This window comes from Fusarium sambucinum, chromosome I (genome assembly GCF_050947815.1).
Source record: "Fusarium sambucinum isolate potato_lamoka chromosome I, whole genome shotgun sequence".
In the NCBI taxonomy this organism is placed as follows: Eukaryota; Fungi; Ascomycota; class Sordariomycetes; order Hypocreales; family Nectriaceae; genus Fusarium; species Fusarium sambucinum.
This window is the reverse complement of record NC_139294.1, coordinates 5,562,941-5,586,313: the sequence shown is the minus strand read 5'-3', so window position 1 is coordinate 5,586,313 and position 23,373 is coordinate 5,562,941. Positions and strand designations below refer to the sequence as shown.

At 47.2% G+C, this 23,373-nt stretch overlaps 9 protein-coding genes across 9 annotated transcripts; 7 read left to right on the top strand and 2 right to left on the bottom strand.

Moving 5' to 3' along the window:
• Nucleotides 1-3,658: 3,658 nt before the first annotated feature.
• Nucleotides 3,659-4,527, top strand: FSST1_004498 (histone H2AZ; the record flags this gene model as incomplete). Its single annotated transcript, XM_083230678.1, has 3 exons — nt 3,659-3,772; nt 4,148-4,279; nt 4,339-4,527. 3 exons carry the CDS (start codon nt 3,659-3,661, stop codon nt 4,525-4,527), a joined length of 435 nt encoding a protein of 144 aa, XP_083087928.1.
• A 535-nt stretch (nt 4,528-5,062) lies between these two features.
• On the bottom strand, nt 5,063-5,956 carry FSST1_004497 (uncharacterized protein; the record flags this gene model as incomplete). The annotated part of the gene is made up of 1 exon (XM_083230677.1): nt 5,087-5,956. One exon carries the CDS (start codon nt 5,954-5,956, stop codon nt 5,087-5,089), a length of 870 nt encoding a protein of 289 aa, XP_083087927.1.
• Nucleotides 5,957-11,013: 5,057 nt separating this feature from the next.
• Nucleotides 11,014-11,818, top strand: FSST1_004496 (ER lumen protein retaining receptor-domain-containing protein; the record flags this gene model as incomplete). Its single annotated transcript, XM_083230676.1, has 4 exons — nt 11,014-11,041; nt 11,101-11,159; nt 11,210-11,276; nt 11,325-11,818. 4 exons carry the CDS (start codon nt 11,014-11,016, stop codon nt 11,816-11,818), a joined length of 648 nt encoding a protein of 215 aa, XP_083087926.1.
• Nucleotides 11,819-12,380: 562 nt separating this feature from the next.
• On the top strand, nt 12,381-12,999 carry FSST1_004495 (transcription initiation factor TFIID 23-30kDa subunit-domain-containing protein; the record flags this gene model as incomplete). Its single annotated transcript, XM_083230675.1, has 2 exons — nt 12,381-12,548; nt 12,595-12,999. The coding sequence occupies 2 exons, from the start codon at nt 12,381-12,383 to the stop codon at nt 12,997-12,999; spliced, it is 573 nt and encodes a 190-aa protein (XP_083087925.1).
• A 242-nt stretch (nt 13,000-13,241) lies between these two features.
• On the bottom strand, nt 13,242-13,679 carry FSST1_004494 (mitochondrial 37S ribosomal protein uS19m; the record flags this gene model as incomplete). The annotated part of the gene is made up of 4 exons (XM_083230674.1): nt 13,242-13,275; nt 13,331-13,513; nt 13,569-13,584; nt 13,637-13,679. The coding sequence occupies 4 exons, from the start codon at nt 13,677-13,679 to the stop codon at nt 13,242-13,244; spliced, it is 276 nt and encodes a 91-aa protein (XP_083087924.1).
• A 990-nt stretch (nt 13,680-14,669) lies between these two features.
• Nucleotides 14,670-15,773, top strand: FSST1_004493 (glycoside hydrolase superfamily; the record flags this gene model as incomplete). The annotated part of the gene is made up of 3 exons (XM_083230673.1): nt 14,670-14,861; nt 14,910-15,046; nt 15,095-15,773. The coding sequence occupies 3 exons, from the start codon at nt 14,670-14,672 to the stop codon at nt 15,771-15,773; spliced, it is 1,008 nt and encodes a 335-aa protein (XP_083087923.1).
• Nucleotides 15,774-16,627: 854 nt separating this feature from the next.
• FSST1_004492 (J domain-containing protein) lies at nt 16,628-17,753 on the top strand (the record flags this gene model as incomplete). Its single annotated transcript, XM_083230672.1, has 2 exons — nt 16,628-17,147; nt 17,197-17,753. 2 exons carry the CDS (start codon nt 16,628-16,630, stop codon nt 17,751-17,753), a joined length of 1,077 nt encoding a protein of 358 aa, XP_083087922.1.
• A 1,324-nt stretch (nt 17,754-19,077) lies between these two features.
• Nucleotides 19,078-21,603, top strand: FSST1_004491 (uncharacterized protein; the record flags this gene model as incomplete). Its single annotated transcript, XM_083230671.1, has 1 exon — nt 19,078-21,603. The coding sequence occupies one exon, from the start codon at nt 19,078-19,080 to the stop codon at nt 21,601-21,603; it is 2,526 nt and encodes an 841-aa protein (XP_083087921.1).
• Nucleotides 21,604-22,110: 507 nt separating this feature from the next.
• FSST1_004490 (uncharacterized protein) lies at nt 22,111-23,173 on the top strand (the record flags this gene model as incomplete). Its single annotated transcript, XM_083230669.1, has 3 exons — nt 22,111-22,194; nt 22,253-22,456; nt 22,574-23,173. The coding sequence occupies 3 exons, from the start codon at nt 22,111-22,113 to the stop codon at nt 23,171-23,173; spliced, it is 888 nt and encodes a 295-aa protein (XP_083087920.1).
• Between the last annotated feature and the right edge of the window lie 200 nt (nt 23,174-23,373).

The following is a 23,373-nucleotide window of genomic DNA, read 5'->3' as shown; positions in this document are numbered from 1 at the left end:
CGAAAAAATAAGATGAAAGAAACTCGTCAAAATGCTCTAGAAGCTCCGGCAGACGGGTCTGCTCCCCGGTCTTTGTTGACATGTCTGCTCACCGATCTACGGGCATGCATATGGATATGGATTGATGAACCCTTGCGGTATTGCATTACTCTCAAGATGAAGATGCACAATTACTTCTCTCGTCTGTCTTTCACCTCTCGTCAACATATCCAGTCCAACCTTTTGGTTGCAACCATTTATAGAAGCACGTGTCTCACTTGAACCTGATTCACAAGAATAAACAGTCATGAGACCATCTTTTTACTACACCCACAGGTCGCAAGTTGGCCCAGCTACAGTATTTTCTTGTCTCAAAAATCAGAAACCTACATCACGAACCGTAAATTGATGTCTTATTCGCATGTAGTCATCAGCCAAACTTGCATACTAGCTTGGGTTAGTGGGGGATCGTCGTCAGCCGCAGTGACGCCCCATTTCCACCTCGACGAGCCTCACGGCTTTCTTCCTTGATATCGCCACCATAAAGACATCAACAAACAAATATGATTTGATGACTTGAATGGAGATCAGGCACCAACACGAGGTGGTATCTAATAACCCGCGACCTATTATGGAAATCATTCCCAAAGTGCCAGTCCATCGGCATCCGTCATGCAGGCCTCCGCCCTCGCCTCTCGCCTGCAGCTGTTACAGGCACAGGCACAGCTGCAGCTGTAGTTCAAGCTAGTAAATGCGGCTTTGGCCATACAGGACGCTTCGTCTCTTCTGGGACATACTGTAGAGCTGTTGTCGAGCCTCGTCAAGCAACATCGCCTCTTCGGAACCAGCTGACACCGATCCAACCACGAGGCAGCAAGCCACAACCTCGCAAGCAAGGCAAGACAGTTGTCACCAGTTCACTCAATGTCAGGGGTGAGAACACCCAAACGACGTTTGCAAAGTCCTTGCGACAAACACTGTGCAGTGTACTCGTTCTCAACAGCCTCTTTGATGCACCTGGGTTAAAAGTGAGATGTCATTTCAGCTGAAGTTGATTAACCATCAAAGCAGGGGTGCAAAAGCCTCTCAAGTCCCAGATCAAGGATGCTTGACGTATAAACATGGTCATGTTTGTAGTATGTACCTGGTATTGATTCAAGCTTTCGGCGACTTAAAGAGTCCATACATTTACCGATTAATAAAGCGAATAGACTACAGCAGGGCTTGGGTCTTTCCTAGGGTCATTGAAACATCATATCATTTGAACTTGGCAGTTCATTTTCAACAAATGTGTCAAGATATATTCACTACATTACTGGCTAACGACCTAGTTTTCTTGTTAAAAATGATAGGTGAGAACTACGACAAGAGGCCAATGTGAGTATACTGGAAGTCATTTTGCATTGGAAACTGTAGGTTCGTATTTATACAATGCTGGACCTGGAATTATTTTTCGCCTGAGTAACTCATATTCACGATGTTCGTCTATCTTGGGCTACCCTTGAGTCTGCAAGATCAACATCAAGTAACAACCTACAACCCTGACCAAAAAGATAGAATAATCAACACGGCGAGATGGATCATTCTAGCTATTCCTTCCTCATTGTGTTCATAAAATCCTCGACACTACGATGGATCCACGAGCAAGAGTACATATCCGACAAATCTTGGGGATTGGAATCAATCTATTGAGTACGCTCAACTTAAGATAGTTAGTATATCCAATCTCAAAATCCATAATTTCAGTTTGAACTCCTTGTAGTACATTTCATCTCAATTCTGACAATCTCTAATAGCAATTCTGTTAACGTCCGGATATATTGCGTCCATAGAAGTCCTGTACGTCTGCCGCTCTGGTTGCGCTTCAGGCGCACAGGAATCCTTATTCTCTAAGAGGAACTCGCTTGGTAAAGCTCCATTGCTATTGCCTTTCTTATTCCGTTTTCCTCGCTATCTCGATGTTTACATATGTAGTGATTAGCAGCGTTGAAGAATGCAAAATGCCATTTGGGCGTCAAAAAGTTGGTAGAAGCATAAAGGACGGGATTAGTAGGTGAGTTTATACTACAGACTACACTCTTATGTCATTTATTGCATCCTAGAATGTGCAATGACGTCTAGATCGATACTGTCAAGGCAATACTTCCTGATTTGTTATATTTCTATTTATTGATTCATCATATTCGTTCACTGTATACTGCTTCAGAAATGCACCCCAGACGACTTCAAAGGCTGAGTGGCTTTATCTCAGCTGACGAGTTGTATCAACCAGTTCGACAGAGAACCTGGTAGACAAACCGCCCATGGTAACAACCGGAAAAAAAAAGTCAATAAACTTACAAGATTCATTCTGGGGGTTAAATTATGTCTCGCTTGGGTGACTGGTCGCTCATGGCGAATTGTATCGAAGTGATTGGCCGCAATCATTAGTTGTTCAATCAGTTTGGGCTTGTACAAGACCCGAGGTATGGGCCGCAGTACTACTCCTGTACCCAAATTGAGCATTTGGACTGACATTGTACATTCTTTCATATAATCCTATTGCACTATCAACGATCAAAAAAAGAGATCCTAGCAAACATGATACATGCCTACCAATTTGGCGTTCTCATGTCGTGTGTCAAAACAGGCAGAGTTTGTGTGGTATCAAGCATATATGTTGGCCTCCAAGTTTTATGGCACAAAGAAAGTATCTCAAACATTCTGATCTAAACAGCATAAACTGATATAATAATCTAATATCTTATACTTCCAGCGTCCAATTTTTCTGATATCCTGATGGCCAGTCTGTGGTATCAACTAATAAGGTCCAGGTTAGCCGCAGCATGCAACATGATTGGTCAAGGGGCTGCAGGCAAATGCTCGGCTAACAACAGCCATGGCCGCCACATTTAGCCACAGCGGGACATGATCATCTCCAGGCCGAGCCTTGGTTTCAACTGTTCAATGCCAACAACGATGCCCTCAAGCATATATCAAGATGCTCAACCTTGCTACAAACCGCACAGTTGACGCCTCTGTACCGGTAGAAATACTGATACATGCTATATGATCAACAAGGCAATCAATGATCCATAGGTAAGACAGAGTCATCAATATGCGGCAAGCCGTTGCTGGCATGACAGCGGACAGAGATGAGATGAGCTCGAAGGAGTATCAACACAGCTCCTTCACCATCACCTCTGGAAACTTGGAAGACGTCTGAATCGAATCTACGTCCTCTGTTCTATATCATTTGTCTTTCTCAAAGACTTACAGGCACTCAAAACCATGTTGCAGTGGTTGCGATATCCCAAGCCTCTTCTCTCTCACATCCTTTGGTAGCCCAGCTTCTCACCCGGATTTACTTCGGATCTTGCAGCTGCCAGCTGCGGGCAAAAAACCAGAGCTACCATGTACGTACCGCCAAAACTACAGATCAGGTCGTTTTTGCCAGAGCCCAGCCTGCTGTTTGTCTGCCTGAAGGAACAACCTAGCTGCAGTACATCAGCACCGCACCACCGAATCCATCACCCACTAAATTTCTGCCACTCGATTCCTCGATCCCGCGTTTTTTTATCATCAACAACATCAATCGATTATTCGACGTTAGGTTACCGCGTTCGAGCCCTTGGTCACCCATCTTAAGATTTTTGATACTTTTATCTTACGACTTTTTTTTAACGCGACTACATCGACAATGCCTGGTGGAAAGGGAAAATCTTCTGGCGGAAAGAGCTCCGGCGGCAAGACGAGCGGTACTGAGGGCGCCAACAAGAAGCAGCAGAGTCACTCTGCTCGTGCTGGTCTTCAGGTGAGTTTCGACTCGAGAGCTAGCAGGGGAGGTTGAGCTCGCTTTGTCCACCGATTTGCGCGCAATCCTGTGTCCCGCATCCCACGTATTTCAAGTTCCACGATATACTTCCGACGCGTCGACCATCTCCGCACGACAAGAAAACCTTTTTCCAAATGACAGCGCATCATTTGTTTCAACCCACCCGCGCATTTTGACCGGGGCGACGACTTTGCACCAGTTCACCGATATTCTTGGACGACTACCGACGTAACTTGGATTCACGATGGGTCAATGCGGGACAAGACGGAATGCGCAAGCGAAGACGGCTCGGAAAGCAGAAATCATCGGAGACTGCTGATCTGTCCAAAACCTTACTGACATTGTTATTTCCAGTTCCCTTGCGGTCGTGTTAAGCGTTTCCTCAAGCAGAACACCCAGCAAAAGATGCGTGTGGGAGCCAAGGCTGCCGTCTACGTTACTGCTGTTCTCGAATACCTGACTGCTGAAGTTTTGGAGTTGGCAGGCGTAAGTTCATCCCCGCTCAGTCACTACTGGTGCCTAGTGTTTGCTGACTTTCATGACAGAACGCTGCCAAGGATCTCAAGGTCAAGCGTATCACACCCCGCCACCTTCAGCTTGCCATTCGTGGTGACGAGGAGCTCGACACTCTGATTCGTGCAACAATCGCCTACGGTGGTGTGTTGCCACACATCAACCGCGCTCTGCTGCTCAAGGTTGAGCAGAAGAAGAAGGCCAAGGCGCTTGAGGGTTAAAGAACAGGTCTCGTTTCGGGGTTTAGTTTTGCTTTTTTGCTTCCTTGGGTCTTGTGGTATACTAGTTTATGGGACGGTAATGCAGAAATTCGAATTCGACGGTGGCGCCGCGTCGCGAGAATGAGCGGACGTCCGCACGACCACAGCTTGAAGTTCTAGCTGAAGGCGCCTGCGCTTTTGAAAGAGGCACACGACGAGCTCTCGCGTCGGCTCGAGAAAGCCGGTGCAACGACGAGAGGGTTCTCATTATGACGAAACGCCATGTGCTATTTTTGCTGCGCGAGCGGTGTACAACAATTGTGTTTTCACCTTTGGTGTCTGGTACGGGATGCGACACGGGACCGCTGTGCTGATGGGACTGGATTAGGTAGACACGGAAAATACGAGTTCCTGGTTGAGTCGCCGAGATTTGTTTTCATATTATGTCTGTATACGCAGGTAACTGAAATGAAGCTATTATCTCCCCTCATGATGCAGTCGCTTCAAATACATCAATGTTCTGTATGCTCCCAATTCATCTTTCCTTTTCAACGTTCTATGCACATACAAGTCGCACGCCTCAAAATTCTTCCTCGTCGTCCTCGTCCTCACCTTCCTTGTGTTCCTCTTGCTCATTTTCTGGTTCCTCGTCGTGCTCTTCTTCTTTGTCTTCATCCTCGTCGCTGCTATCAGGGGAAAGTTGTGATGTCGCAAACCAATCGTCTTTTTCGTCATCTTCGTACGCTGCAAGGATTTCATCTTCGTTGTCAAGCTCCTCTGGGTCCGTCATTTGTTGATCGAATTCTGGGATAAGGCCGCATAGGGGGAGCTTGCTGACATTCCTGCCGTCTTCGCCATACACTGGAATCCCCATGGACATGGTGCCAATGACCACTTCATCGGGTCTGTTCATCATGGCCTCGAATCTCTCAGAGTGACACTGGCTTGGGTAGTCGCAGTCAATCTCGCAGTTGTGTGTGTTGCTCAGCATTCGCTCCAGGCGCTGTTGCGTCATATCGGTACGTCGCCTGGTCTCAATCTGTGCCTTCATCACCCGGCGCCTCTCGCCTCTCAGAGCAGCGAGTTCACGCTTGTTCTGGCGTCTCCATTCATCGGGGGCGGCATTGTATGCAGATCGGAAACGTCGCCAGTCGTTGTGGACGGTCCAGTGGTCGTAATCATGGTTCTCAGCTGGTCGGGTACCGCGATGCTTCTTAATGCTATGCTGGCGTCTTTCCGGGCTCGTGTGAGAACGACCGATCATTTTGCTGCCGCCGACAGTCTTGGTCTTTATGCAGCGGAGGCAGCGTCGGGTGACGGCAAGCTTCCAGGTCGATCTGCAGTGGCGGCATGTCCATGTCCAAGAGGCGGGCTTGCCAGGAGGAGGAGATATTGGGGGTGTGGATGAGTAGGATAACATGTTGGGAGGTGGTGTTTCGAGAATAGTCATGGTAACTATCATTGTAGTAGGTAGATATATGTGTTGAATCACAAATGAGGAATTGCTTTTGATAGAAATGATTGTAAATCAATGTTGTATTTGGTGAAGAAGAGAAACTGATTTCCTGAGCGATTGGGATAATCATTTATGAGTTGTTTCCTGTGAGTGTGAGAGGGGGGCCTACAAACGCAGACCAACAAACGAGGGAGCTGTTGTTCAGAGCATAATGGCTCTTCTGCATATAGAGCGGTCTTTGGTCTTTGCACAAACGGGCCAAAAATACTGGAGGAACACTCTTATTGTTCAAAAAGTGCTTTGTAGAGATTTAGTCAACTCTTTGTCACAGGCACAATGGGTGAGAAGGGGAATGAAAGCCGAGGTGCGAGTAATGTAAGTTTATTGAACAGTGACGAGGCAGTGTCAAAGAAAAGAGGTTATTTTGTATCTACTTTTTGCACTTTCGCGAAGGTTGTGCACGAGAGTCGTTGAAACCTTTGCACCTCTCCGCCTCTAGCTTGGCCAATTCGTATACCAATATAACATCATGTCAGTAGAAGTACTACCGAAACAGATTATTAATATCCGAGTTTGTTACTTTTTAAAGAGAGCAGTAGTGAAACATATATTATTATCATTCTCTGTAATATGAGGTTTGGTGGATAATGGAAATATTGGTCTCTAAACTTTAGTATAAACGTAAATGATCCGACAATTGTTTGTCTGAATAGCATAAACTGATTTAATGATTCCGTCCCTTATACCTTGGGCGAATGATATTTCTGATACTATGAGGATCGTGAGTGCCCGATTTTGAGATTTGGTTGCTGTGAACTCAGGGGTCACCATCTCATTTAGTGATTAGACTTTCACTTTGTGAAGGACACGTACTTATCTTAAGATGTCCGGATTAAAGCTACGAATTTGTATTCAGGCTGACATGCGTATAGATCGTGAGATTAAATTATATACTCGTTGATGTACCGATGTTGTATCGCATTGTCGACATATTATGGCCAAGTTGAACACTTTGCCCCTGAATTTTGGGATGACACTCGATGATAGATTCAGGGCAGGTCTCTATCTGAAGCCAAGGACACAGCTCCCTTATTTTTCAGATGCTGAAAACCCCATTAGTCAAGATCTTGGTGCCGCCAAAACCACCGGCTGTCTGCCATCTGCCAGGTGCCAGACAACCGTCCACTCCGCTAAAGCTATATCAACCGTGAACACATCTCTGTCCCCAACAACGCAGAAGCAGTCCGGTGGCCTGATGGGCAGAGATTTGTTGAAGACACCAGACCCTCCGGGGTACATGGATCTTCACCCAGCTGCCAGTATTAGGAACCCCTCGAAGAGGCGGCAGTACGGACTGGTAGTATAGCGTAGATCGCACCAAAAGCATTCTCCGCCCATCCAGCGCCCCGGTAGCTCTGTAATCGGGCCCTCTTTTTTGGGGGTTGTTTAATATGTGCATGTGTTTTTTTTTATTGATTTCAGGGTAGAAGAAAAGCGTGAGGTAGATGTGTCTCGAACTAGCGATGTTGGCAGTTGTGGTTGAGCGCATGTACCTTTTGAGTTTTAGTGTCTTGGGGATGAAATGAATTTCAGATGATGGATTGAGCAATCGGCGACCGCCCGGGCGACCGGCCGATGGCAGTGCAAGAATAATATAACCTAGTTTCCTATTATCCCGCACGGATTTGGAAGGGGCTCCCCTATAATTGCTTCTAATGTGTTCTATGCCGAAGTTACTTCGTTACTCCTGGAGATAATCTCGGCCGAGTGAAACTGGTGGCTCCGATTCGGATCAGATGTAACAAATGGACGTAATTAATGATGGCATGTTATCTCATCACTCCATATCAGGCGAGAGAACGCGTGTATGATACCAACAAAGGCTTGTTGTGCGTGATTAGGTAGAGATGGCCCGACTTAGATTACCTCCCTACCTAGGCAGGAAAAGAGAACCGTAGGCTTATGTGATATTGTTCCAAAGTTAAATCACCAGTTCTTGGGTAACATGTACTAAGGAATGTATGATGATATGTGCAAAGCTATTGGATCTAGCGCATAATCATATTTGATTATGCTTAGTATCTAGAGACATCTCCAACTACCAGAGACTTTTGTCATGAATGGGTAGAATACTATTGAGAACTTTTGTCTATTACTTGGTCAAACTCCCTCCGATGTCGCTTAGGTATTAACAAGGCTATTTTTGAGGGTGAAGCTAGAGATGAAACTTAATTACTCGAAACACTAAGCTTAAATCTCAGAACATCGTCTTGTGATAATGTCAGCAGTGTTTCTTTGTGAACATAGATGCATTACGCATGGCCTCCAGAATGTTTGCATTAGACCTTCTAATCAATGTCCCCTGCTTACCGTACTTTTCCGTAATCATCTTCATGGTTCCTGTGCCGATAATCAATGTATATGCCTTTGGCTTCACTTGTGACTTCAAGATCACGATGTCGTGCTGATACACATTCCATTTAGAAGTGTCATCGATAGCCCAAAATCCCGCCGGTATCCCCTTACCAACTGGAAGTACCCTGATATCCGTTTTTAATTTGCTATTTCCAATTTTCTATGTTTTGTTAAGTGGTGTGAGTTTGAGTTATCGGACTTGGGACAAGCTTGTTAACAGAGAGACGTAGAATTTACCTTTCTTAACACCCTCGTGAAGGTTAGGGCACAGTTCAAAGATTCTTTGCATATAAGGAGTCATCTTCTCCATCTCAAGCTCCTTTCTTTCTTCTCCTCATCACATACAACTCAAGTACATAGAGGAACTACCAACATACTCCAACATCTTTACCAACATATCCTCTATGCACACACTCTTTCTTTCTTCTGCACATTATCTCCTCTTTACACAGGCAGCATCTAACATACTTTGTCATGGAGTTAACGACACCTGGCATGGAGATGTTGGCTTCGCGCCTGGTCGCCCGCCAAAGCAGACAATCTACAACATGCGGTTCGCGAGAGACGTGAGCTTACATCTCACCGTGTTGTGTGGGACTTTCAGTATCTATCATCCCTTACTCACACAGTACACAACGTCATTATGAAGCTGCTGTACATGAGAACCCTTTTCTCTTTTTGTCACAAACCTTTTTCACCAAGGTTCCTTCAACACACCTCTCTCGATTTCTCAAAAGCATATCCATTCACCAATATCCACAGATCCAGAAAGAAAAATGATTGCATTTTTAAAACGATTGAACGTTTGATCCATTCATTCATGCATAAATTCATTCATTCTCTCATTCATTCATTCATTTTTGTGTCGATTGACAACATCGACTCTGGGGTCAAACTTCACAATGTATGAAGCTCACATACAGCATCATGCTATGGATCTCCATTCCAAAGATGGGACAGTCCATCCACACAACTGAAGCAGAGATTACTCTTGAAGGGCCTTTGGTTGGCATTCGATTATGTCTGCCTACAAATTTTGTTTGCACCTGAGGGTGTAAATCCACAACTTCTATTTGCATCTAAGGATGTGAATCTTCAACTTCAGTCTCGAAAACGCTTTTCGCGTTTTCACCTTTTTCGTGCATCGCACAAAAGGTGTTTAATTCGGCATCATCATGGATACTCTCCTTTGATAGACCGGTCGCCAATCCCAGGTTTGATATGACTGGGGGAGGTGGGCATATCATCATATCATTCATTCATCGGCAGTCACAAGTCCTGTCTCAAAGACTCACGAATGCCAGTCATTTTTTACTCTCCAAACACATTTGGAAGAGTTGAGGCCCCGGGGACTCTCCCCATATCATGCCCTCTCACTTGTTCTGATTCCATCTGGTGGCTTTCAGAGAGCCTCCTATGGGTATTGGACTAGAAGTGATATTCACACGGCCTGATACGACTCTGTCTTCGCCGCACCGTTTATTTGATCCAAAACGGGTTGCATCTCAAACATCTTCAACTGAGCTGCAGGGCGAAAGACAAATCTCAGGACTCAGGTGCGGGTTTACCTCCTGATAGTCAATTGAGATGTCTTCGAGCCAGATCTGGACTTCATCAGCTCGGGCAACATGGTTCAGGGTCGGACAGGCCGTTGTATTCCGGAAGCCATCTGTGCTCCGGAATCTATGGGTTCTCCCATGAACATTGATAGTTTTCAGAATCGCAATTCGCGATGATGCATTTTCATATTGTTTTCTCGTTACTATTGTCTGTTCATTATGTTTTTACGAAAAGGAAAAAGAAGAAAAAACGAAGAAAAAAACGAAGAAAGAACTTTCTGGAAACGAAAGCGTGTCTATCAAAAGAAGACACCCTAGATGGATGGAGTTTGAAGGTGTTGCTTTTTTCCTTCTCCACGGTGATGGAAGCCTAATTTCGAGCAAGATTATGAAGGGACCAAAAATATGCGCATGCAATGTTCTTTGACATAGACAGCAAGCATATTACAAGTAAATAAACGAAGGTACAATGAGAAACGATGTCCAGTGATGAATGTGTGGTGATAAATAAGCCTCCCATGGCAGTATTTCTTAAACGTTGTCCCTCGTGGCAATGAAACCTTGACTTTGGAAAGTATAACAAGTGAAGCGAGAGATTAAAATTTTAATACCTCTCCATTCAAGATGGGACTAACTACTAATAATAGAGGTTATATCCAACCTAAAATAAAGAAGCTTTGTAGTGATTATTCCCGGATTTTTGTTCCTGGATTGGATGCAGGGGTAAACAAAGCCACAAGTGGCGGTGCAAAAGATCACAGCAATAGACACATGCCTGCTTGAGGCATTACGTAGCTGGACGACCCAATAAGCTTGCAATCGCGTCGTGTCCTTTTTCCGGCCGAAGCTGAGTTTCAAGATTCATGATCCTCATTCAAGCTCCCTTGCCAAACCTCGAGCCATCAACATCAACCTCCCATCCGGACGACCTCAATTGCGTTTCTACCCCCGACCCAAACCACCCTTGACAGGCTGTCGCTCGCTTTCCCTTCGCTGCGCTCCTAGCAGCTCCTATCAGCAACAACAACTTCCACTTTCTTATCTTAGTTTTGCGACAGCAACAGCATCACCGCAACCATGCCTTTGAACGTCTTCCGAGTCGCCGGTACGTTTCGATCCTCCGATTCGATAAATTCATCAAAAGTTATCTAACATCTTTTCCAGCGGATTTTTCGCATCTCGGCTCCATCTTCATTTTGCTTCACAAAATGGTGCAGCTTAACGTTAGACCCCCTTGTCAATTTGACTGATCAGCAATACTAACAATCACTAGAGCTGCTCAGGTATTTCCTTCAAGTCTCAGACCCTCTACATGCTTGTCTACATCACTCGCTACCTCGGTATGTTCCACGATAAAATCGTTCTCTGCCACCCTAACCATTTGTTAGATCTTTTCTCGACCGACAGCATCTACAACTTCATCTTCAAGATCCTCTTCCTTGGCTCGCAAGGTTACATCATCTACCTCATGACCAACGCCTACAAGCCCACCAACGATCCCAATGTCGACACCTTCCGCGTCCAGTACCTCCTTGCTGGAGCCGCTGTCCTCGCCGTCGTCTTCCCCTACCACTACACCTTTTCTGAGATTATGTGGGCCTTTTCCATCTGGCTCGAGTCTGTGGCTATCCTCCCCCAGCTCTTCATGCTTCAGCGAACTGGTGAGGCCGAGACCATCACCACTCACTACCTCTTCGCCCTCGGCAGCTACCGCGCTCTCTACATTCCCAACTGGATCTACCGATACTTTTCTGAGACGCATCACAAGGTCGACACCATTGCCATTATCGCCGGTATCGTTCAGACCGTCCTGTACAGCGACTTCTTCTACATCTACTACACCAAGGTCATGAAGGGCAAGAAGTTCAAGCTCCCCGTCTAAGCGACAACACCGAGATACCTGTACGAATAGGGCAAACAAAGCTCTCGAAATGTGTCCCATGTTCGCTGACACAGTAACGATGAAGTAGCCGAAAGGCAAGACAAGACCGCAGTTTTGGTCACAACAACTCCGGCTTCAGGAGATGCATGCACGGCGTTGGTTTGGGAGGTCAACAAGGCGGTAATCACAAAGGCGTCGCCGTTTGGCTTGGAGATTTGAGGAAAATGATCGTTGATTTCAATGCTGTAACAAGTCAAAATAGAGAGTTGTGTTTGTTGAAAACTGCTACCAATTGACATCACTCGACAAGGCAAACGCCTTTCAGAGTGACACGATAGAGCAGTTTATGAATAATTGAGGGAGGAATTCACATGAGAAACTCATGGTGCTTGTTTTTAGCCTCCGTTAATTAGTCGCATTAAAGTTCTTGGCGCTCTACAGCTCATGAGCAGCCATGACATCTAATCTAATCACGTGACTGCATCTCATTAACGCGTTAACTATACCCAGCCTTTGACTTCAACATCAAAACCACTTTATCGCATTCATCAAAACCGTCAATATGGCTAGTGATGCGCCCGAAAAAACAGCTGAGCAGACCCCTCCTGCGCCAGAGGTTCCTTCTGAGGAAGCACCTCCAGCACAAACAGTCCCTGAATCGCGATTGCCGACCCGCAAGGATGTCTCCCTCCGAGAGTTCTTGAACAAGATGGAGGACTATGCACCTATTGTACGCATCTCATCCTCTTCAATTTTAACGATCTAACACCCTGTAGATTCCTGATGCAGTCACCAATTACTACATGACCAAAGCTGGTCTTCCACCACCTCCACAGACTGATCCCCGCCTCGCGCGACTACTCGCCCTCGCGACACAGAAGTTCATCGCAGACATTGCCGCAGACGCTTACCAGTATAGCCGGATCCGCGCATCATCAAACACCAATAATCCCATGGGCTCTCTTGGTGCGGCTGCTGGATTTCCCATTCCGGGACAGCAAACGGGTCAGCCTGGAAGTAAGGACCAAACTAAAGGCGCGCCCCTTGGTATCCAGCGACCGGGCTACGGCGGTGGTGGCCAAGGTGGCAGCCAGAACAGAACCGTCCTGACTATGGAGGATCTCGGCATGGCTGTTGGAGAGTACGGTGTTAACGTCAAGCGAAGCGAGTTCTATCGCTAGGTTTTTTTTTAAATGCATGGATACTTGATTGCAAGGCGTTAAGGTATGGCGTACACGGAAGGACTTGGGTCCATATATGATATCAACATCACCACCAGTAGAATCAGAGCTGGTTGAAATAGATTGCCTTTTCAATGTGTATCGATCCCTTCGTTGAAATCATTTCTCTAGTGATGTTACATGTAGTTTTCTTTTTGTACATGGGTATACCCAGATTCCAGTTCTCATCCAATTCAAACAGACTACCTCTTGTCCCAAATGTTGGGCTTTCTTGTACTATAAAAACCTCATCAGTATGTCTTGCTATTTCGTTTTGAAATGTCTAGCTTACGGTGCGAACTCGCCAAGCTTGTGTCCAACCATATCCTCAGTAATGGTCACCTCGTGGTAATCCTTTCCATTGTGCACCTCGAACTTGAGACCGACAAAGTTGGGCAGAATCGTAGCTGATCGGGCTTGTGTTCGTACAGGAGGCACCTTGTCGCTTGTGGACTTGGGCCAGACAATGGGGAGGCTATCGCATGTTAGAAACGGTGGGCAGGTCAGTCGAGATCGGTCGAAAGGCTTACGGCACCAAGTGTGGCCCTGTCGACGAATGTTAGCAATTGGCAACCCTTAAGACGCAAATTCAACATACCCTTCCACACGGAACGCTTTAGAAGAACCCGTGTCGCGTGCATTATCGCTGGCACATGTCGTTCTCGAAATTTCAGGTCGGCATCACCAAGCTTCACCATGCGACGGCTCAAACCGGGGTGTTTTTTCCGGATGATTAGTCCGAAGAGATGCACGTGACTCTTGGAAGTATACTAGGTAGGCTTCGCGGTTATTAGTGCAGAAATAAAGCAAACAGGTATAGGGTCTTCAATGTGCTGTGTGGATCTAATTATTTTGTCTTTCCTCCTGCCGGTAGTCGTTTTTACCCCAGTTCGTCAGAGTACTCCTGAATAGACGGCTCTCGGCACATTGTGGTTCGTCAACCTGAATCTTGAAGTTTGTATAAACGGAAAAAGATTCCCACCAACGAGATGAAAATGCTTGTTTCAATCACGGACGATTCTTTCAAAACATTGTGCAATTAATTGCGTCAACTTGGTGTTTGACTTGGAGCTGAACTCAAGACAGAACAAGTCTCTTTGATGCCAAGCCAAGTGACCCGTAACAGCCAAGACTGTCACTATCGTACAAACATCGAGTCGACAATCACAAAGTGAAATATGTTTCTACTGTTCAGCTGTCAACGATTGCCGCTGTTCTCGCGGGTGCGTCCCGTCGGCAATCCGGCGTGTTATTTAAATATCAGGGGTCATTAGCTTCTGTTTCAGACGAGCAAGCAGGGAATACTTGTCCACCCAAAATGGGTCATGGAAGGACATGTTCCTATTCTTCTCCAGAGTCAGATCGAAGCTTGGAACAGATCACCCGAGTCTAGGCCATGTGGGCACACGGAAGAATCATCGCGAATGGGTGGATTGACTGACCCATGTCATATCTCATCTTAATCAAAGTCCTGCAACCATGCCGTGCCGAGTTGGACAGAAGATGGAGGTGTATATAAGGTCGCCATACATCCTGAGTTGTTTCCCGCTCTGCATGGCTCGTTGACCGATCCTCTGACAATCCTTTAAAACAATAAACGAAACTTCTCAGTCTCTCTCCCTATATTAAACATGCGTTTCACCGATCTTCTTCTCGCCAGCGCCGGCGCTACACTTGCTCTGGCTGCCCCTTCTACCGAGAAGCGTGCTGCGGCCAAGTTCATCTTCACTGGTTCCAATGAATCTGGTGGTGAGTTTGGCGAGGGCAACCTTCCTGGACAGCTCGGCAAGGACTACACATGGCCTACCACCAAATCTATCGATGTAAGAACCGTCTCAGCCAAAACTCGTGGCTTATGCTGACTGAGTTAGACTCTTGCCAGTACTGGTATGAACACCTTCCGTGTTGGTTTCCGTATGGAGCGCATGACTCCCAGTGGTATCACTGGTGCTATTGACGAGACCTACTTCAAGGGTCTTGAGAGTGTTGTCAACCACATCACCAGCAAGTAAGTTAACGCCACTTATACCATATCAAACTTGTCTAACAATTACAGGGGTAACTTTGCTGTGATTGACCCTCACAACTATGGCCGCTACAACAACCAAATCATCCAGAGCTCCGCCGACTTTGGTGTCTGGTGGTCGAAGGTTGCCAAGCGCTTCGCTAACAACAAGAACGTCATCTTCGACACCAACAACGAGTACCACGACATGGAGAACTCTCTCGTTGCCAGCCTCAACCAGGCCGCCATCAACGCCATCCGCAAGGCCGGCGCCACCTCTCAGTACATCTTTGTCGAGGGTAACTCTTACACCGGCGCCCACAGCTGGGTCTCCAGCGGCAACGGCGAGGCTCTCAAGAACCTCAAGGATCCCCAGAACAAGATCATTTACCAGATGCACCAGTACCTTGACTCTGACAACTCTGGTACCCATGAGGAATGTGTCAGCAGTACCATTGGTGTTGAGCGTGTCAAGGAGGCTACCAAGTGGCTCAAGGATAACAAGAAGAAGGGTATCCTCGGCGAGACTGCCGCTGGACCTAACACCCAGTGCATTCAGGCTCTTAAGGGTGAGCTCCAGTACTTGCACGACAACTCTGATGTTTGGACTGGTTGGTTGTACTGGGCTGCTGGACCTTGGTGGGGTGACTACATGTACAGCATGGAGCCTGAGACTGGTACCTCTTACAAGAAGGTTCTTCCTGAGATCAAGAAGTTCATTGGTGCCTAAGGGGTTTGACCTTAAGCTCTGATGGGCTAGGAATGGGGAGAGTTTCCACTGATGATTATCGTTACAGTATATATTTGTTTGACGTACATAGTTTCTTGAACCCAATTATCACTTATTCTTCAACATACTTCAGCTGGGCATTATCTCGACTACTTTTAATAATATGCCATGACTGACCATTAGTCAAAAAAGAAACTCATCATTTGATCATACATAAACAGTTGCTATTATCTTTGGGGATTGGTAAGGCTAACCCCTATGGAAGACGAAATTAGTAGGCCACATATGCTATTTGGACTCCGATCTTCGGCCGTTTATTTTTATATCCTAAAGTTTAGATGCGCGATCTTTTCCACTACCCAACAGGCTATATATACTTTAAAACTTTGATTTGCATCAACGAGACAACTCCCGTATTGTATTCGTGTAAGTGATACAGGGTAAGCTGATTAGAAACGCCATTTATGGTGGGGTATCACGTGGAGTCGAGACCTTGCGATGGATGGGAATGGTGAGCGGGCGTCCCCAAAAGAGCAATTAGGGATTGTCCGATTTAAAAACAGCAAATTTCTGGCATCTCTTTTACATCGCCATTTTAGCAGCAAATCGTTTGTTCCTATAAACTAATGCGATTCGAACAAAGATAATACGAAGCCGCAACAAACGGCGTACGCCTCTTCCAAGACGCCCCTGCCTACGGGCTACTATCTCCTGGAAAGAAGACACCTTCGCTCTTCGCTAATCTTTAACGAACAAAAACCCGCTTTCAACCCCAACGCTTGACGTACGATTGATATTTCGTACTTTGCGACTCTCACCTACACCTAGCGACCCCAGAACAATAATAAAATTCGATGCCCAGCGCAACGGCTTCCGGAGCTGATACGGGCGGTTCGGCTCGATCTCGCGAACACAAGCAGGGTAACCAGGGACGAACCTTTACACCGGACCAGGAAGCAGCAGTTATCCGTATTCGAAAATGCGAGCCCACTGCATTTTACGATGTCTTGAATCTTGAGAGCGTCAAAACAACATGTACCGAATCCGAGATCAAGAAGGCTTACAGGAAGCAATCGCTTCTGACCCACCCCGACAAGAATGGACATCCTCATGCCGATGAGGCTTTCAAGATGGTCAGCAGGGCTTTTGGAATTTTGGGCGACAAGGAAAAGAGGGAGAAGTTTGATAAGTTTGGCGGAGATCCTGACAGTCGATTTGCCAGCGCTCAGGCAAACAACCCTTTCTTCAACCAGCGAGCCGGCGGTGGCATGAGAGGTGGCCCTATGTTCCAGGATGACTTGACTCCAGAGGAGATGTTCGCCCGTTTCTTTGGAGGAGGAAACGGTGGTTTTGGCGGCGGTGGCCCATTCGGAGGTAAGCAGTACCGATTGTCCAAGTTGTGAGACTCGTGCTAATATAACAGCTTTTGACACAGGTCCTCAATTTGTCTTTAACTTCGGCGGAGGTCCCGGAATCAGGGTGCATCAGTTTGGTGGAGGAAGGCCAAGAACGCGACCTCGAGAAGCTGCTGGTGGTGCTCGACAGGAGGAAGGCAACGCTTTCCAAACTCTTCTGGGTCTACTGCCCATTATCCTGTTCTTTATCCTACCCATCATCACCTCGTTCTTCTCGGGCGAATCTGGCACATCAACGGCATCGAATCCTCGCATGGTTTACGACAATCCTCTACATCCTTACACTCAGGAGCGCACGATGCCGAATCTGAACACTCCCTACTACGTGAACCCCGACGACGTGGCAAAATATTCACCAACCAAGCTCAACAAACTCGATCGTACAGCTGAACATCAGCTGCTGAGGCATCTCAAGAGTGAATGCGAGAATGAGCTGATCTACCAACGGAGGTTGGAGGATGCCGCTTCAGGATGGTTCTACCAGGATCCCGACAAGATGGCTCTCGCACAGTCGTACTCAAAGCCGTCTTGTGAACGATTACGCAACCTTGGAGTCAAGTTTTAAGGGAGTGCGTGTGTAGACAAGTGGATGATAGGAGCGAATGGAGGTGGAGATATATATGTACCTTTCTTGAATAGGAGTCGGCGTTGTGGCATTTTTGGGACTGCATGGCGACGAAGGAAACCGGACCTAACTAACGCGCAAGGGAAGGGGAAAGAACGACGCCCATAATCGATTATGTATCATTCAGCGTATAATGCTTAAGGGTGTATTTCCTATGGAGAATTTGCGATGCGAGGTAGATTTGTTGCACTTGTTACTTTGACTTGTAGTCATGAAGAATTTGGACCCTTGGCCTGAGCGTTGTGGCAGTTTGGCACTATTGAACTGTGGATGGGGCTAATGATTAGATCGTTTCTGAAATGGAGGTCAAGATGGTAGGTCTATGTTGCTTAATTCTTTGCTCTGTGCTTTGGTCTGACTTGACTGTTCAATGTTGGTGACTCGATGTTTGTGTAAGTCGTTCATGTTTCAGAATGTCTCACCTTGTTCAACTGATGTCTACTTATGCGTTCAGTCTAGATCAAGGGAATGACAGCCGAAAAGAGCCTTCAGCTGCCATCATAAGCCTGCTAAGCCTGCCTTGTAAGCGGCGAGCTAGTCATCCATCCATTGAAAATACATGGTATTTTCTTGTGTATTGTAATGGAAGTCCATTGGTAGAGCAACAGGAACAGGAACAGGAACAGGAACAAGGAGGCCCACGTCATCGCTCCCGTTACGGCCCGTGGCTGTGGTAATCAAGTGGCGGGGCAGACGTAACTGAAGACTACAGGCTTATAGGCTATAGCTCGGGTGGAGGCATCCGATTAAGACAAGACACCAAAGTCACAATTCAGCTCCGCGCATGCCAACCTTTTCTCCTTATTTGCTTCTGAAAATAAAGAGAACATTATCCATCTTTCAAGATTTGAACCTCGCTTCACAGCAGCTTCTACTAAACGATTGTTTCCTTTCACGCTGCACCGCCACCAGAACGGGGTCCAGTGACGACACATCTCCCCACACGAGCTATTGCTGCGACAAGCAAGGTTGAACGAGCTGGTTGAGAGAGGGAGAGCTGCAGCGTTAATTTGTTCATGTGAACAAGACCATCCCTGCGACAACATCCCTCTGGTTCTATTGCAAATACCTTTCGATTTCATGCATACATTGTGTAACGCTTCTACAACAACTACGAATCGCTCCCCCGCAATTGCTTGCGACAGTGCATCAGGTCGCAACGACAAGGGTCCAAGTTCGGTTCATTCACATGGTATTGACATGTTCCTTTGACACTTGAACTTTCCACCTCTAAACTACATCGATTGATACCTTTTACTAAAACATGTCGAATAATCCTTGGGCTGAAGGAGGAAATGACAATGGATGGGAGGATGTTGGTCCCCGCCGCAATGGACAGCCTGCTTCAACAGACACAACAAACCCTCAAACCATCCCTACAATCCTAAGACCCGGCGGCGCCTTCAATAACCAGGACGAACAACAGGCTTGGGGGGCAGCCATAGGTCAGCCCGGCGACCAGCGAAACCCCCAAGAAACGCCAGATGCACTAAAACCGGACAGAACAGGAACAAATCCCTTTCTACGAAAAACGGTCCCCCAGAGACAGGAAGAGCCGCCGACCGATACTTTCGCGAAATTGGGTCTCGATGAGCCCAACACAAACCCATGGCAGCCGGCAATTGATGCGCAAAATGCTTCACAACAACCACAAGCACTTGCGCAACCAATTCCAAATCTTTTGGATGACAACATCCCCAGAGATAGATGGACACCGACGCCAGAACCATTACCTGCCGGATCACCAGGTATGGTCTCGCTACTATCAGACAGAGGATCTTCCGCTTGGGATGAGGACCCATTGGGAAGAAACGAGAAACCACCTATGCCACCTATGAAGCTCCCCGAAGAAATCACCGGGGACACAAGTATATGGGATGATGCAAGTGGTGAAAAAGGAAAAGCCAAGGCCACGGGAGAGGCGAGGTCAGGATCGCCTGATGATTGGAATCTGATAGAATCAGAACCTTCAACAAGTCCTATCAAAGAAACCTCAACTGAGAAGCCCCCATTACCACCCAGACAACCAACGCTGCCAACAGACGGATCATCTTGGAGACCTTCCAGAGACCCAATTGATGGAAAGACCGAGACGTATCAGATTAAAAACATACACTGGCACGACCCAAGCTCGTCAAAGAACCCACGAATATCACCAATCTTGATCCAGAATGCAAACGGACCCTGCCCTCTTGTTGCTCTGGTCAACGCACTCACTTTGACAACGCCTGCCGATATTGAAGACACTGCCCTTGTACAGACTCTTCGATCGAGGGAGCAAGTCAGCTTGAATTTGCTTCTGGATGCTGTTTTTGATGAACTCATGTCACCACGCCGAACCAGCTCCGAGGATGCATTGCCAGACGTCGGTGACTTGTATGCCTTTCTACAAAGCTTGCATACTGGCATGAACGTCAATCCACGCTTCATTCCATCAGAGAGTATCAGAGAGGCTTACAAGCGTACGTCATTGACGCACCTGCATCCTGCTGAACGAGGAGACCTGATCCCGGGAACTTTTGAGAGCACGGCTGAGATGGGCTTATATGCTACATTTTCCATTCCATTGATTCACGGATGGCTGCCGCCAAAGAATGAACATGCTCATGATGCGCTGGAACGACAAGCTGTATCATATGAGGATGCTCAAAATCTCCTTTTCCGAGAGGAAGAGCTTGAACAAAAGTTGTCGGATCCTGGAGGCGGACTTAGCGAGTCTGAGCAGCAGCTGTACCAAGACATCATAATCATCAAGGAGTTTCTGGAAAGTTCGGCCACTCAACTTACGCCTTGGGGCATCGAAGTTATTGGCAAGGCCATTAGACCTGGTACTTTTGCCATTCTCTTTCGAAATGACCACTTCAGCACTTTGTACTGCCACCCGCAATCCATGCAGCTCATCACATTAGTGACAGATGCGGGTTTCAAATCTCATGACGAGATTGTGTGGGAGACACTATCAGATATCAACGGCGAAAACACTGAATATCTTTCTGGGGACTTCCGGGTTGTAGGTTCAGGCGGCGCTGGTCCCTCGACGAGCGCAGGAAACTATTCCAGCAATGACGGCGGGGAGTGGACGACAGTACAGAATAGACGGGGAAAGGCGCCAGAGGACGGTGAAGCTCCGATGAGCCCAAGTGCCGAACAAGAAGATCGGGATTTGGCTCTTGCGTTACAATTACAAGAGGAGGAAGAAGAAAGGCATAGAGCAGAAGAGGCGCGAAGACGAAGAGAGAGCATGCTTTCGGAACAGTTTATTGAGCAGCAAGCTCTCCAACCTCCAAACGCAACACGTGGAAATCGCGGAGGCCGAGGAGGTCGTGGAGGTCAGGCTGGCAGAGGAGCCCCACGAGGTGGAGGTGCCACTCGAGGCGGAGGTGTCACTCGAGGAGCCAGTGGTCTCGTCCCTGGGCGTAACAGTTCTGTCAGCGCGCCTACGACAAATACGATCAATGCACAGCCCAGGTTGCCCACGCAAAGGGTCCGATCACTTATCCCGAATCAGCCACCTCGGCCGGCAGTGTCACGACCGGCAGATGAAGCAGCAGATGATGCCCCGCCGTCTTACGAGCAGTCGGCACACGATAGAACTTACCAGCCGCCGGTGGGACACCCTAGTCATGCTGGTAGCAGTCCTCCTGTATCAAGACAGACAACGGCTACGAGTATGAACCCGCCGATGCCGATGCAGAGACCTCTTGTTCAGTCTGCAGGCAGACGACCGTCGGGTCCTGGAGCAAGTATGAATGGTGGTTCGCAGAAGGAGAGGGACTGCGTTGTGATGTGAGGAGTAGGATATGAGAAATGAACTATGAAAGTGGAGGATATTAATGGGTAATTCAAGCATGGCGTTTTCTTAAGTCGAGTCTTGATGGAGTTGATCTGAGATAAGAGTTCGGATAGAGTGATGAATTAGTTCTCACATAATCAACATTCAACTCTGTTTTACTACAATAGAGGTCTCAATACCCTACATGTGGTTTCTAAGATATCTGACAATGGTATTTCGTTCTTGACATGAAAAGTACAGCCCATAGCTCCTGCGATACTGATATTTATATGCCACCTGAAATGGCAGGCGGTGGGGAATGCCAGAATACTGGTTGCACAGTTACCGCTCGAGCTTGATTGACATCATGGAAGGAAGGACAATCCAATTTATGCCATTCATCAATTTTGTTCCTTCAAAAAAATTCAATTACTACTTCACTCTGCGTAACGTCCAATTCAATATTCAAGTTTCCGCAGTTGTGTTGTTGAGACGCATACCCCCCTATTAGGAAGTGCTGTCATCATGGCTGTTATTGAAGGGTGGTTACCACCCACTCGGGAAAACTACAATACCATCCTCACTGTCTGGCAGATCGCTTATCCGGTGGTAAGCAAAAGTACCCCTGAAATCATGTGCAATATTACGTCTGACATTGCACGAATAGATTGGTTCAATGCAATGGCTTACCAAGTGGTATGGCATGGGCAAAACTTCGGTTTCTAGCCGTCTTAACCTGCCAGGCCGTATAGGCTGGTTAACCATGGAAGCTCCGGGTGCCCTGACGCTGATGTACCTGATGAAAGTTCTTCCTGAACAACATGGAATCGACGATCTGCCGTGGCAGAACAAGGTCCTTGCGGGTTTGTTTGTAAGTCGAAAGTTCATGTTTTGTCTACCCGTCCATCTTGCCGTTGAGGGGGAATGTTTGCTACCGAGGTAGCGCCCTCATGAGGAGAAAAGGAGACTAACACAGTCGGGGATTCAGGTGATTCACTACTCTTACCGCGCGGTCATGTTCCCCTTTCTCCAGCCGTCCATGTCGCCCTTGCACATTGCGGTGTGGTCGCTAGCTTTCAGCTTTCAGATGTTTAACGCGACATGTTTGGGGTCATGGCTTGCAGCCTACGGGCCTGTCACTGAAGCAGAGTGGTCATCGCAGTCATCCATTCTGCAGTTTTCTGCAGGAATTCTGATATTCTATCTTGGCCTGTCTGGAAACTTTTTTCACGATGAAGAGCTCCGTGATATCCGACGCCGGGAGATGCAGCGGCAGGAGCGCATCAAGCTGGAGCAGAACGGCAACGGAACGAGCAAGAGTTATGGCGAGGGAGCGGAGAAGCATTACCAGATTCCGCAGGCAGGCCTGTTCCGGTACGTGCTGTTTCCACATTACCTGTGCGAGTGGGTAGAGTGGGCTGGATTCTGGATGGCGGCGGGTTGGGGATGCGGGCCTGCGAGGGCGTTTCTCGTGAACGAACTGTTTTCAATGTTCCCTCGGGCTGTGAGGGGAAAGAAATGGTACGTGGAGAGGTTTGGAGAGGACAAGGTAGGGAGGAGGTGGGCAGTTATCCCGGGGGTTTGGTGAGCTAGCTAGGTGTAGGTATGTATGTTTATCTTAGATTGACATGAAGGGTGTTAGTGTGGTGTTTTGTAAATAAGCATACTATGCATTGATACTATGTAAAAGTGACTACTGTATGATAGACATGATAAGAACCGATGGTAAGAGCCGAAAGGGAACAGCCGAAAGCTTGAATTGTTAATGATGAAATAATAATAATAGAG